Source organism: Chiloscyllium plagiosum, chromosome 25 (assembly GCF_004010195.1).
Source record: "Chiloscyllium plagiosum isolate BGI_BamShark_2017 chromosome 25, ASM401019v2, whole genome shotgun sequence".
Classification (NCBI taxonomy): Eukaryota; Metazoa; Chordata; class Chondrichthyes; order Orectolobiformes; family Hemiscylliidae; genus Chiloscyllium; species Chiloscyllium plagiosum.
The window spans coordinates 38,785,356-38,800,280 of record NC_057734.1 but is presented as its reverse complement, the minus strand read 5'-3'; the positions used below and the strand labels follow the sequence as shown (position 1 = coordinate 38,800,280).

Below are 14,925 nucleotides of genomic sequence, written 5' to 3'. Positions count from 1 at the left end.
GGGCTTCCACTAAATGTCTGCTCTGATCTCTTCGAAAGCAGGGCTAATAAAACACTTGGTGAGAGGAGACCAGTTGAGCTGCTTTCATTGACAGTAAACTACACAGTTATAATGAACTTCAGTGGATCTGAATCACCTCAATTTGTCCTCCAGTGACAATAAGAAATAGCCAGCACACTGTGCTTCCCCCATGAGGGTGAGTCACCTTAACTAACTAAAGCAAAGTAACTTTCAACCACTTTATTCTACTCTCCAATCTCCTTCTGAAGCCAGCCAAAGTTTGCCGGGGTAATGTTCTGCACTGAAACCGCCCCTCGCAACCTCCGCCAGAGTCCCAGTTTGGCAGCCAGGCCACGTCTCGTGTTTTCATATATCTCCAGTTAATGATCTGTAATGAACAGAAACTTTCCTACACAACAGGCCAGAGATATGAAATGACTGCTGAGAGAAGCTAATGAATTGGTTCTTGGGCAGCAGACCAGTAGCATCATAAGAATAAAAAAACCACGCCAATAGGCTTCAATCCAAAAGCTCTCCATTTCAAATGTGCCCTTTTCCCAAAATCCTTCTCTGGAAAATGGTCTAAAATTCCAGAATAAAATACATGAATATAGATGGATGAGGAACAAAGACTGGGTTATTTTATGTTTATTGGTGACATTTGTCGCTGACTGAACCTTTTTTGTGGGAATCCTGGAGAGATATCAACTGGCCAGTTCAGGACTGTGCAAATTTCCCTTTTCTCATTCCAACCAACTTAAATATTTTGGTTACTTATGTGTCAAGTGCATTGTAGGAGAATGGAAAGCTTCGCAATCAGTGTCAGTAAAGGATGAGGGATTCCGTTCAGACCCGTGAATGTTCCCCACCCAGTGTGAACTAATCTCAACCTCATATGTCCAGCTGAATAAAGAGAGACATGCCATACTTGCTGAATCATCAAGTTATTAGGCTGCCTTGTCAGTTTATGCCCTCTCGAAATTAGATAACATTTATTTAAACGGTGTCTTTTATCAGGAATTAGTATTTTTGAAGTGACTGTGGTGAGCCAATAGCACCGTAACAATGTAATTGCTGGTGATCCTGTTTAGTGTGTGCAAAGACGACTGCGGCTGATGCATTTCCAATCCCAGCATTCAGACACCACGGCTCCGTTAACTCTATCTTAAGGGTCACAAGTTACACTCAGACTGTGATATGCCTGTTCCCTGCCTTCAATGGGAGTTCCTGATGACCCCGTAGGGAGTGGAACATCCAACCAGCCCAAACAAAGTCATGCATGTCTCTTCTAGCCTGGGAGTGCACTCAGCCATTAGAACCCCACCCAGATCCTTGGGAGCTGTTTTCCTGAACAGATCAGATGCACCAGTCTATAAACGGCCTCTGGCTCAATTCTGCATCCCCAGAGGTGGGGCACTGGACAGGGACACAAAGCACGCTCCAAGTACCCCCAGCCCCATTCCAAATCTGCCTCTCAAAGTCACATCCTCTACACTGGCTGCACCCTTAGTATTTCAAATGTCTGTCAGATCACCAAGCCCAAAATGGATTCCATAGACCCGTGGATGTTCCCCACCCAGCATGAACTAATCCAACCCCAAAATGGATTCCAGGACCAGAGCAAGATGTAGTGATTGTAAGGAGATCATTCCGCTGGACCTCATAGAATATGAATTCCCGGATTAACGGCGCCAATCTGCTCCAATCAGGGAGCCCTGGCTGACTGATATAAAGGGTGAATGTCAGAGATACTGACACTTTGGCATCTGACTCTGAATGAGGCAGTGCAAAGATGTGCAGGTCAGGTGAAATGGTCATTCTAAATTGCCCAGAATCAGAGGGAAATGGGTCTGGGTGGGTTACTCTTCGGAGGGTCGGTGTGGACTTGTTGGACCGAAGGGCCTGTTTCCACGCTGAGAGAATCTAATCTAATGTCAAGGGCTGTTCACATGTAAATATAGGGAAACTTGGTGATGGATACCAGCCTATGTGGAGCTATGTCACAAGAGATTCTTATTAGACACGTTGCTCCACTGTTATCCAACCCCCACCACCTGGCAGGTCCTTGCCCTCTTTATTTTCTCAAATTCAAAACTCAACAGCTAAAATAGGTAAGAGTGCCATCGCCTGACCAGCAGGAAAAAGGCTAGGAGGCTCTCCTGGGCTTGGTGAGGGTGGACTTACCGATGATGTTGTGCCTGCAGTGCGGACATGTATGATGCTGGAGGAGCCAGGGGTCCACACATTTCTTGTGAAAACGGTGTGTGCATGGAATGACTCGCAGCTCCTGTCAACAAGAGGGTCAGCGCTTAGAAAAGGGGCTGCAACATTTTCAAGCAGAAGATCCCGAATGTGCTAAAAGAATGTAGCAAAGCTATTCAAAAATGCAGTGAGTTAAATAAAGAATATTACTGTATTATAAGCATTTAAGTTAGCTCATTGAGCTGGAAGGTTTGTTTTCAAATCTTCTCAAAACTCACTAATATTGTATTATCCACTGTAAAATACCAGAGACAGCAAATCACCATTCATTCATTGAAAGAAAAACCATGTTTGACTAACAGGGTTGGGAGCTATTACCCATTCACTGACAAAACTGTTCACAGAATTTAAGCAACATAAATGGAAATTAAAAAGTACTTCTAATCACCTGTACAGGACATTACAAAGTACTTGCGTTGAAGTACAAATGGACAGAGCTTTTTGCCTTCTCTACAAACTGAGAACAAAAAAGGTCAGCACTAAATGCTGCTTGTGGAAGGAATCTCTAGGATGAAGTCCAATTATATTTCAAGAGAAAGAAATGGAATCGATAGGTCAGAGTACCTCTTCAAGAAAAGAGTACATTTGAATCACATCCTGGTTAACTTCAGTCCCCCTGCTCAGGCAAAAGAAAGGCAGGTAACAAACACTTGTGCCTTGCCCTTACCATCCCTTTCCCACACTGAGAAGATACCAAGGCACCACTTCACTCTGAGTTCAATAACTGACAAGATTCTTGGATGGCCAACTTTCTCGGTCACAGATCATACTCTATATTCAAATACTCTTATAGCTGCACATCCATATTGACTGACCTCGTCTCAATGTCTTCCCATCTCACTTTGTTTCCTCTTTATTTAACTCTCAAAACTGCCATCTGGTGTACAGGCTTCAAACTTCATTTTTGTTTTGCTGGCTTCAAGTGAATGCATTTCCCTTTGCTTCACATCTCAGGAAGAAAATGGCCGAAGGCCCTCACCTGGTTTGCTTTTCATTTCTACAATGCACATGATTCATCTTACTCTGTTCTCCCCTACACAGTGTTCCCTCTTCTCCTGCAGCCCTGTCACACAGACACTACTGGCTAATCCCAGCACTGACATTCTGATCCAAGATGGAAAACTTCTCTCACTGGCTGCACTGACTTGTACACAAATGTTGTAATTGTAGAGAGAATATTGATTCTCAAATTATATTGCTTGCAAAAAGCATGGTACACAGTCCCAAATACGACATTAACAATCCATCCATAACCATAATGCAATATTGCCTTTGTTCCATGGGACACTCACTGGCAAATTAGGCAGTAGACATAGTCCAACACAATTGAAAGTGAAGCCTGATTCACATGAATTAAGTCTTTTCTATTATTAAAGAGAACAGTTAAGGCTCTCTAACGTTCTAGAATTTTCTGGCAGATCAATGAAAATTGGGGATTTACTATTTCTGATCAAAATGAAAAGTCCGCACAAAATTTTATTTCCGTAAAACTTTGATGCTAACTGAGTCGATTGTGGTTCTGAAAAATTCGAAATAATCACATTGTTTTGTAAACGCTGTCAATCAAACTGAAGCCAGCTTCCAAATAAAAGAAACATTATCCACCTCCCCATCGACGTATCTCTCCAAGCAGATAGCGCAGTCTGATGTGGAACTGCTACTGAGTGTGTCTGAAGCAGCACAGCTGCCTTCTCTCGGAGCTTTGCTCTTGGATTTGAATTTTCTTGTCTCCATCTTCTCCAGGGCTTGTACTGCCATTCTATTCATTGAGCTCTGCAGCAGGACAGAAAACTCCTAAGTAACTCACTCCAGCCAAACTTTGGTTACAGACATCTTTATTATGAGAAACAGAAAACATAACAAAATTCCTCAAAGCCTTAATCTTCTAATGCTCCTACAGACTCTAAAACACCAAGCTCTAACCATTACCACTTCAATGTTATTTTTTTAAAAGTGTTCTTTGATGGAATGTGGCATTATCAACAAGGCGAGCAATTGATGCCCATCCCTCATTGCCCTTGAGCTAACTGGCTTGCCAGGTCATTTCAGATGAGAGTGAATATAGTCTGCATTACTGTGGATCAAGAGGCAGATGGTGACCACACCAGAAAAGGATCATCTTGAACCAAATGAGGTTTTTTTTTTGCATCAATCGATAATACTCTTACACTCACCATTACATAAAGTAGAGATGATTCGGAGATGCCGGTGTTGGACTGGGGAGTACAAAGTTAAAAATCACACAACACCAGGTTTAATTGGAAGCACACTAGCTTTCGGAGCGACGCTCCTTCATCAGGTGATTGTGGAGGGCTCGATCGTAACACAGAATATTTAGCACAGTTACATCACACTGCAAATTTTTGCTATATATTCTGTGTTACGATCGAGCCCTCCACATTCACCTGATGAAGGAGTGTCGCTCTGAAAGCTAGTGTGCTCCCAATTAAACCTGTTGGACTATAACCTGGTGTTGTGTGATTTTTAATAAAGTAGAGAGACTGAGAGCACAAACGTGGGTCTTTGATTCTTAATCTAGTAATGTCAACATTACATAATCTCTCTACTTCACCTTGTCCTTGCACTCAGCTGTGGTGCTATCCTATGCTAGTTTCAACTAGCTTACCATTTAAACAATGCCGGCAATATTCTATTAGGCTTCATGAGATATTTATACTCATGATTACTTGACTATAGCACATGTATACAACTCAGCTTTTAACTTCGATATAACTATCCTCTCGTGCATCAGATGTTTGCCAATTGCAGTCTTGCTGGTGTATGGTCCCATAGGAACCCTGTCAATTTCCCCAAGTGTCCATTAATCTACATGAACTTTAACAATAAATGTTGTTTATTATCCTTGTTATTATTATTCGCTTATTCAGCAACGGGGCACAAGACTGCAATTCAAAGTCTTACTGCTGGCTGTTCACATAGTTACACTTCCAGCAATAGAGAGGGAGTCATTGAATGTCAATTAGTAGCTATTTCACCAAGGGATGTAGAGGTTAACTGAGGCATTCTTCATTGCCCTGGTTAAAGTTCTGTAACTGAGTATACAGGGACAAGCAAATCTGAGCCATACCTGGTTTTAGTGACTCACTGGGACATCCCCTGAACAATCTGAGAGTACTCCTGATTTGGTTTTGTCACAGTCCCCTGTCCCGATTATACCCGCGTGGAATTAATGGCATTTCTTCTATCCACCCATGTTTATTTTAAAACGAGGTTCAGATCGGTGTTTCAAGGTTAACCGAGTCTTTTGAATTTCAAACTGCACAGTGCATCAGTCAAAGCCCATGTAGGTGCGTGTGCTTCAATCCTCACAACAAATGCTTCACTTTGTGCAGAAAATCTCAACGATCAGGATTCAAACCAAAGAAAACCACTGTCACAGCAGGGCAAGGTCTCTGAGGTTTACCATGCGTAACAGAATCGTATGCCTTTTCTCTCTTAGTGCATTTTGCATCACCCTCTCTTTTGATACACCCTGAAATTCCAACCCTAGAAACTCTCAAAAACTCGGCGTTTCAATGGTGATCCATCCTCCTAGAAGTCCAGTCATGCCCTGTGGCAATCCAGACGTGCCCTCTAGGGGCAGTCCTCTTGCTGTCAAATCGAGCTGTTTCCTCCTGGCAATAGCCATGGCCTTTACCACACAGCTATCAAGCACTGGATAATCCAAAAATGGCAGCTCCAAGTGAGCAACGCCCCCTGGCAGTAAGCCAGGTGGTAGCCAATCAGCTGACTGATTGCTAGAAGGTGCAGTGGGCTGTCTCACCTCAGCAGGTATCACACTCCTGGATACTTAATGTGAAAATGAGAAGACCCTAGCATGTAGTCCTAGAGTCAGCTGTGTTTATTAAGATGTATAGGGGCTATATTGGAAATGCAAACAGTAGATACAAACAGTGAAGGTACTTGTAGGGATACCATACAACAGTCAGGCTGAAGTTCTTCTGTTCACATATGTCAGCATGACACAAGATTCCTTGAGAGACAGGTCTTCTACATCAATCTCACTCCAGGCAAATGCATTTACTCCAATAAAGCTACTTTTGTAGCATGCAAAGCAAGCGGTTATGCAGGAAGGGAAGAAGATATCTAAGCTGAAGAGAAACACCTAAAACTGCACAGGTTTCTTCAAAAGGTTAAAACTCCCTTCTTATGCTGCAGTCGCAGCTCATGATTATTTTATGATTTGGAGGTGCCGGTGTTGGACTGGGGTGGACAAAGTTAAAAATCACACAACACCAGGTTATAGCCCAACAGGTTTATTTGGAAGCACTAGCTTTTGGAGCGCTGCTCCTTCATCAGGTGATCGTCAATATTTTAGCTATTCTAAGGCCTCCCAAACCTACTCTTGGATCTTATTTTCAAAAAACATCAAAAGATTGGTGCTAGTACCAAAGTTCAGAAAGAAAAGTTTTGTTTTATAATTAGTAGCAATAGCATAAATTGGATAACATGGACTCATCTCCCATTTACACATCTCTTCTACATTTCAGTTCTGTTGAAATCAGTAGAAACAAATATCAGAAGTGCAGGATGGATGGCTAGTCTGATTTTGTCTGTTTTGACATTCATGTCTGAAATCAATGTATCCCTCTCACACATACTTCATTCGATCCTTTTTCTCCAAGTATTTTTCCAGCTTCATGTCTAACTTGTTGATAGTTCCTAATTCCGCTGTCTCGCGGAGTATATTTACAGACATTATAGGGTAGCTCAATCTGAATTGCCCAATCATTTTTGACCTTCTAAGTTCAAACTCATTTGAGTTGGTAGAGGTTGAGGCCATTCAGGTTTGGAAGTTTCCAAAGTTGTTAAATAATTCATACTGATACAATCAGCTGAGAGCTTAAATGATGTAGAACTCTTACCTGACTCCTGCGTTGCTTGAGTTTGATTTTAATGAGTAGAACCAGACAGACCAGAGATACCACCACAAAGAAAGCCAGGAAAATCCCCATGTCAAAGTATTCTGTGGGCTGCTGATAAGATAGAAGGGAAGTGATATGTTAATAGCTGCTGTTAATCACATTATTGTTAACAGAACTATAATATTGTAAACATCGATCAGCATCAGCCACAAATATTGCAATAACGATGACACAAAACAATAGCAGCGTTGTCCTAAAGATGCACTCACCTTTGCTATCGCATCGGCCTTTAATGCTGTGCTAATATACTTTCTGTGGATATTTCTAATTCCCTCTACCATCAGTAGTGGCAGCTCAGTAACCATCACTGCACATTGAGAGAGAGACAATACAGATATCAAATTCCCCTATGCAAAGCAAAATACTGCAGATGCTGGGAAATCTGAAATAAGAACAGAAAATACTGAAATACTCAGCAGGTCTGGTAGCATCTATGGAAAGAGAAACAGTTAATATTTCAGATTGATGACAACTATGAAATGCAATCCCATAAGAACGGTAAATATTTTGTCAATCCTTAATTTCCTACATCGAAAACAGAATTAGATTTAGTCACTGAGGAAAGTAGTGACTCTGATTATAGAGAAGTTAAAAATTATCTCAAGGGTTCCTATCACTTCTCAGGGAACAGGCCCATCAGATCACTTCTTTATCCAAATTGTTCAAATTGCATATGGATTTATCAGGATCTTGGATTGAGTCATGTTCTCCTTAATGCACGAGGGGAGGAATAGTTTTGGAAAATGGCATGGCAGTACTGAATCTTCAGTAAATGGCTCCCAAAAATGATGCCTTTATGCCCAGTTAGTGAGTGTATAATGTAGCACGGATCGGAGCACTAACAAACAAGAAAGTTTGCAACTTTGACCATTGATCTTCACCGTTAACATAGTCCAGAGCAGTATCAAGGGAAACTAAAGCAGCTGGTAACATAATGACATTACTGGACAGATAATCCAGGGGCCCCGTATTAAATTAAAAACCAAAAAAGAATTGCAGATGCTGAAAACCAGAAACAAACACAGAAATTGCTGGAAAAGCTCAGCAGGTCTGGCAGCATCTGTGGACAGAAATCAAATGCTTCAGGTCCATTGAGCCTTCCTTAGGCAGGGGTGTGTGCCCCATATTAATTCTCTGGAATCAAGAGTTCTAATCACCCCCTATAGGTTAGTAGGCAGAATTTTGTACAACAATTTTCTATAGACACAGAATCTACGAACTTTTGAAAAGAAATTGGATAGATCTTTGAAAAAAAAGAGGAAAATTAAAGGTGTTGGGGTGAGCAGGGGAATTTGGATCAGAAACATACTATACAGACTCATTATGCGATTAGACCTATTTCTCAGATTATGATCCTCTGATAATGTTCAAGTCAGCTGTTCAGCAGGGAGTAATACAACAAAGCAATCTTTTCAAGGATGGTCCACTGAATGAAACAAACATTGCATCTTAAAAATGTACTATTGCAGGGATCAGTTGTGCAGTGCTCATTAATTGGGTTTCAAACTCTTCAAACAAACAAAGAAACTCCAGCCTTGAATTACAAATCTAAAAGAATATTAATTAATGCACATTTGAAGAGTAAAATTAATCACACATTAAAGTATTATGTTTAATTCAGCATAGCAATGGAACAGTTTGGTGAATAATGAAGAGACAGCTCAGCTTTGAAACACATTGGCCAGCAGGTGGAGGCCTAACTGTATAGTAAAGCTTCAGTCAGAGTTATTCATCAGTCTGAGAAACACATTTCAAAGGCATTCTCCTATCATGAACACATCTTTCATGACAACCCGCATGCATTTTAATTTCGCAGCAAGGTTTGGCAGACAGAGCGTCAAATTAATGTTTCAGTTACTCTTCTGTGCCATTCTTTACCCCTGCAGAACTGGAGAAATCATTGAGGAGGGGTTTTTTAAAAATCTTTTCATGAAAGGATCAGAAAATTAGGTCAAAAGCACTGTATACTTCAGCAATACTAACATAGCAGTCAACTCTTACAACAGAGCAGTGTCTTTTATCGAGACTAGCTTGGTGGCAGATATCACTATAATTAACGGCAATTCTTATTTATAATGGAATATGCAAATATATTTTCTCTAATTGCTCAATTGAGTTGTCTAATTAAAGAGGCACTTCCTTCAGGAATAAGTGTTCCTTGTTCTTATAAAGAGACAGAGGATGGCTTGTTTACAGCGTATGGCATGGCCCTCATTGTATGTTATGATATGATTTTAAATGAATGAGAAAATAATTGCCAATTCATTTTCATTGATTTTTTTCTTTAATTACATGGAAAAGGAATGTATTTTGTTCCCCAAATCCTCAAACTAATTCCTCTAAACTCCAGGATATCAATCTAAAGTCACAACTTACATGACAACTATAATGAATCACATTCCACAGATACCATTCCCATGGAGAGCTGCATGTGTCAATTAATAGTACATTTGATCGTCTATGTATAGGATACTTACTGTGATAATTGTCAGTACCTATTGTTAACCCAACTATCTTTTAAGGGAGCTTATGATAATAGATGCAAAGTTGGCTTTTCTGGAGTTTACTCTGCATAGCTTAACGGCAATGGGGATGGAACGAGAAAATTTCTACCAATCCAATTTGGGGCTTACTAATTTTGCGCTATGGCAACAGGCTAGAATAGGGAGATGGGGGAACAAGGCAAGTAATCAGTGCTTTCAAAACCTGGACTGAAATGAGTCAAAACCTTGACTCAGTGAAATGCAGAAGACAACTCCATCTGGGGGCCAACTGTGACTACATGATAAGCTGCTGTGTGCATTTTGTCTAGTAAATACTGGAGCCGCTACCTTTGATAAAAATTGCCTTAACTTTTGAGGTGACCAGCACCAATTCTGGTCTTATTTATGCTCTTGACTGTCCAAGGAAAACAATAATGCAGGAGTTCTGCTGACACAGTGGAGGTAGGAGGCCTATCAGGAAGGCAGCTTTGGTGTTAAAATGAAAGAGTCTATAATGAGAGCACATCTGAAATCAGCAGGACCAGCAGAGCAGGAGAATGACCAAAGAATACATAGGAAAGGTACTTGAAGAACTGGAGAAATTCCTACAATTGAGCAACAGACATTCCCAACTATTCACAGAGTGGATTCTGGAATGGTAGGCCTAACATACGATGAACGGCTGAGGATCTTGGGATTGTATTCATTAGAGTTTAGAAGGTTCAGGGGAGATCTAAAAGAAACTTACAAGATAATGCATGGCTTGGAAAGAACGCTGGGAAGTTGTTTCTGTTAGGCGGGAGACTAGGACCTATGGACACAGCCTTAGAATTAGAGGGGGTCAATTTAAAACGGAAATGAGGAGACATTTCTTCAGCCTGAGAGTGGTGGGCCTGTGGAATTCATTGCCACGGACTGCAGTGTAGGCCAGGATATTAAACATCTTCAAGGCAGAGACTGATAAATTCTTGATCTCGCAAGGAACTAAGGGCTAAAGGAAGAGTGCCGGTAAGTGGAGTTGAAATTCCCACCAGCCATGATTTAATGGCGGAGTGCACTCGATGGGTTGAATGGCCTTACTTCCACTTCTATGTCTTATGGATCCTTGGGATGTGGACAACACTGAAAAACTGCAATTATTTTCCATCTCTGGGTGTTCTGGTGGAAGCGTTTATAAGCAATCTCCTTCAACCACTGCAATCCTTGTCAGGACAGCATTCCCAAAATAGTGTACAATTAGGAATGGACGCAGCCTTGATGAAGTAATGATGGTATATCTCCAAGGCAGGGTGGTGTGTGACCTTGATGGAAAGTTCACACAGCGTTGCTGCTCTTGGTTTTCTTCATGGTACAAATCCTCGGAGAGGGACTGTCCAAATACTCAGACTACATAGCTGTAGTTCAGCCTCATGGCCATCAAGACATGTTGTGGGGCAGCCAGTCACATTATAATGTAAAAGGCACTTCTTACTGCAATTTTTTGTTGAATTGGTGATGGAAGCAGTGGAAATGCATGCCCAGTGTATGCTGAGTGTCATGAAAACCAGTATGATACAGCCATCCAAACAAATACCGCATTTTCTATCATAACCTTGAATTGATAAATGTGGCAGAATGTAATTTAGCTGCTGCTAGTGTATCACAGCGTCCTCGGATGCTGCCTGAATTGCTGTGCTCTTCCAGCACCACTGATCCAGAATCCGTTAATGATACACAGTCTTGTGCTGCTCCTCAGTCTGCCCTCCTTAATAGGGTGACAGTGTGGCACTACATATTTAAAGGAGAATATCCAGCTGGTGAAGACACAAATTTGTCTTTATATGGTCTATTTCTACAATGCTATTGTCAATAGATGTAGTTTGACAGGTTACGTGATGTATTTTAGTCCTTGATTTCTTGACCACTTGATGCAGGCTCAGTTTGGCAGTTGTAATGATCAGGTCTCAGCTTGCTTAGTTTTGACGGCCTCTGCATGCTGCCGTGCTCGATATGCAGACTGGCTTATCACTTTGGGGTGAGGAATGAAGGAACAGTGGGCAAGATGGCAATTAGCAAGAAGCCTGCTCAATGTTGTTTTAACTGAATATTCGTGGGGCTCAGAGTCAACTTGAAAGACTTCCAGAGATGGTCTCATTCACTGTGCCCTTGCATCTATCCTGCCCTGCCCTCTGATATAGAAGTCTGGGATATCAGCTGATAATGATTCTGTGACACAAGTTGTTGCTTGATCATTCAGTCAGATCATTCTCTCAGCTTGGCACCAGCCTTTAAGAAGTCAAGTCTGAAGGGTTAGTTTGGCCAATCATCTCCCGTCTTAAAATAGTCTGAAGGCTACAGTCCTGTAAATAGACAATTCTTGGAGATTTGGAGAGGTCACTTTTTAATCAACCTTATATAAAAGTGATTACCTCATGTCTGCCAAGTTACCCCTGAAATCCCATCTAAATGGGATTGAAACTGAGCCAAGAGATGCAACATGATGTTGACAACAACTCATCCAAGCTTTGTCCTCATGCAGCACGAGAAGCCAACCTGTTCAGGCATCTCTGATGCATGTGGGACTTAAACCCAAATCTTCCAGCCCTGAGGCAAGGATACTACCACTCTGCCACAACAGCCCTTGGAAAAGGATATTCTATCTGAAAAAGTGGTTTGTGACGGGCTTTGCATGTTCCTAAGACACTCCTAAATCCTTAATTGTCAATCTGATGCTAACTTTCCATTGTTAAGCATCTACCTTGGCAGACTATTGCTTTACTTTAAAATTAATTGTGTCTTTGGCGCGTCTATGTTTTATATTCATGGACTCAATAGCTTCTTTTACATAGAGTGAAGGTGGAAGTTGCCTTCTATCTGATCGGTCATCTTGCTATTGTCGTTATAGTTGGCACAGTAAGACCGTGTCATCAGAAAGACAGGAAAAGCCAGAGCTTTGTGATGTTGAATGTGTTTGTAGATAATTTAGAGATAAGAGAACATCCAGTAAAATAGTTTCCAACTAATTGTCTTTCGGCTGGCTTGCAAGCTTTATAAATACCAGCTGTCGATTAATCTGCGCTCAAGCCTCTGTAGGAATGTTAAATATGATATTATGCATAAGAGTCTGAAGCCAAATAGATTGCCTTTGATGTTCACTTAAACTAAATTACGGTCCCCGGGGTCAATCAGTGGTCTGTGTGGAGTTAGTGGATCGCTCTGTGGGATTGCTCCAGGACCCTTTGGCGAAGGATGCAGGACTCTTGCTGCTGATTGTTATCGAGCAGGACTTGTTGGAGGTGGGTTTGTAAGGACAGGGTCAGGTATGGTTAAGACCACGTCCTCAGGCTAGTACTGTAGCCAGGCATTTGTGTCTCCCTGACTTACCTGCTTCTATTGAAGTGACTAATTTCTCTCTACAAGCAATCTGGGGCTCAGCGTGAAAGGTTGTGGGGGGAAGCATGGGTTCGGAGGAGTGCAAGTGTGAGATTTGAGACATTACAATGCCGGTCCTTCAGGATCAGGGGTGCAGCAGTCAAGTTATTAAAAGCCTGCATTTTCACTCTTGAGATGCAGGTGGGGTTTTATTTTCTGAGCAAGCCATTCTCATTCATGTACTGCCTTTAACATAGTAAACCGCCCTGAGGCGATTCATAGGAACGATGGTGAAGAAACATTACAGAAAACAATGGATGCTTTGTGATCTTGGGAGGGTGGCAAGGTAATGTAAAAACAAACTGGGTCTGACAGGCCAGTCATAGGCTTTCCACACCCTACGCACAAATAACTTGAAAACTTGAAATGGCATTACAACAATGTTGGAAGTATTAAACAAGAGAGTCAGCTTTTGTGGAAAGAGGTACAGAATTAATACAACAGAGCAATGGCTTTTACATTAGAATTGGAAATGGTCAGAGAGATGATAGGTTTTAAGGAATGGTTGAGACAACGAAAGGGAGATGAATGAGTGGAGAAAGAGCAATGACAAAGCTCTGTGACAGGACAGAATGCAAGGGTGATTCCAGCAGCCTTTTATCGAGTTCCCAAGGGTTCATCACATACCAGTACATCAGCTTGCAGGGGAAATCACAGCAACAGCACGGTTTGGGAGGATGTTTGACTGGATGATGGTTAGATGATTCTGGGAAGTTTGGAAATTGTTCTCTATCGGCCTCTCTGAGCTGATTCAGAACACTGACATATGGCTTGCAGCAGCAGGTAGGACCCTGACAGCGAGCTTTTGTGTGCCTCCAGTTCAATTCTCGACAGACAACATGGCAACACCTCTTTGCAGTGCTGCATGGGTCTTGGAATCATTTGTGTTCATTAGCATAGCCTTCAACTGCCCTGCTTCCAGCAAAAGATGGGCTTTGTTTGCAACGATCAAGTAGGGGAAGGATATTTTCTTGCTGGACTGATACAGGTTTTGAACCTGGGTGCTACAGGCAAGACCCTGACTTTCTGGAATATTCAGTTATATTCCAGTTCTCTTTGCTTTTATAAACACATCGATTTCGAGTGCAGCAGACCAGTGACAAAGAGTTGAATGCACAACAACACAGAGCAAAATATAAGCCAGACCACATAAAGTTTAGGTTGATCAATTTAACCCCCCAAATAAAACTCTTTTTATGCCTGCTCTCAACTGTGAACCATACATATTGGCAGGAATTACCTAGGTCAATTCTACTGTTCAGGACAACACTCTCACAGTTATTTTGAGATTACCATCTAATGTGTGGTCAGAAGTAATATTAAATCAAAAAGATAGTAAACAATAGCCATGTGGTGGATCGAATCTAGTTGGGGCTCCATTCAAGGACACAGCGGAAAAATGTCAGACTGCCCTGGTGGGGAATGAAGGTGTTGAAGACAGGCCTGGTGAAAAGGAGACAGTGAGGGACAAAAGTTTGGAAACTGAAAATGACAAGAGGATTGGAAGAAACAGTGATGTAGGCAAGGAGAGACTGCACAGGGCATGGTATCAGATCAAAGATGGGCAAGGAAACCTCTTGTCGATTATCCCTTCCTTCCCCATCTCTCCCTTCCACTCCCCCCCCCCCCCACCCCCCCATCCACCAAACCTCCCCATGGCTGGTGAATCAGTAATCCATGCTGAATAGCAAAAGCAGGAAGTACTGAGGGTGGCAAGGCCATTGAATGTGTTCTTCAATGTCCATCACCAAGTGTGCCTCATCAGCACCACTGTCAAATCCTATAGGACATAGCTTCTAGACCGGACCAATGACAGGCAGGTG

The 14,925-nt window shown here is 41.8% G+C and overlaps 1 protein-coding gene across 5 annotated transcripts in view; it reads right to left on the bottom strand.

The window, feature by feature from the left end:
• znrf3 (zinc and ring finger 3) overlaps positions 1-14,925 on the bottom strand; it is a 238,809-nt gene that overhangs the window by 15,319 nt on the left and 208,565 nt on the right. For 2 of the 5 annotated variants that reach the window (XM_043715903.1, XM_043715906.1), the window contains exons 5-7: positions 7,149-7,259; positions 3,868-4,035; positions 2,185-2,287 (exon numbers count right to left, since the gene is read on the bottom strand). In XM_043715903.1, the coding sequence (XP_043571838.1) occupies positions 2,185-2,287; positions 3,868-4,035; positions 7,149-7,259 (382 nt within the window). Of the gene's footprint in view, positions 1-2,184; positions 2,288-3,867; positions 4,036-7,148; positions 7,260-7,417; positions 7,516-14,925 lie in introns of all 5 variants that reach the window. The other 3 variants (XM_043715907.1, XM_043715908.1, XM_043715904.1) reach the window with 3 other exon arrangements.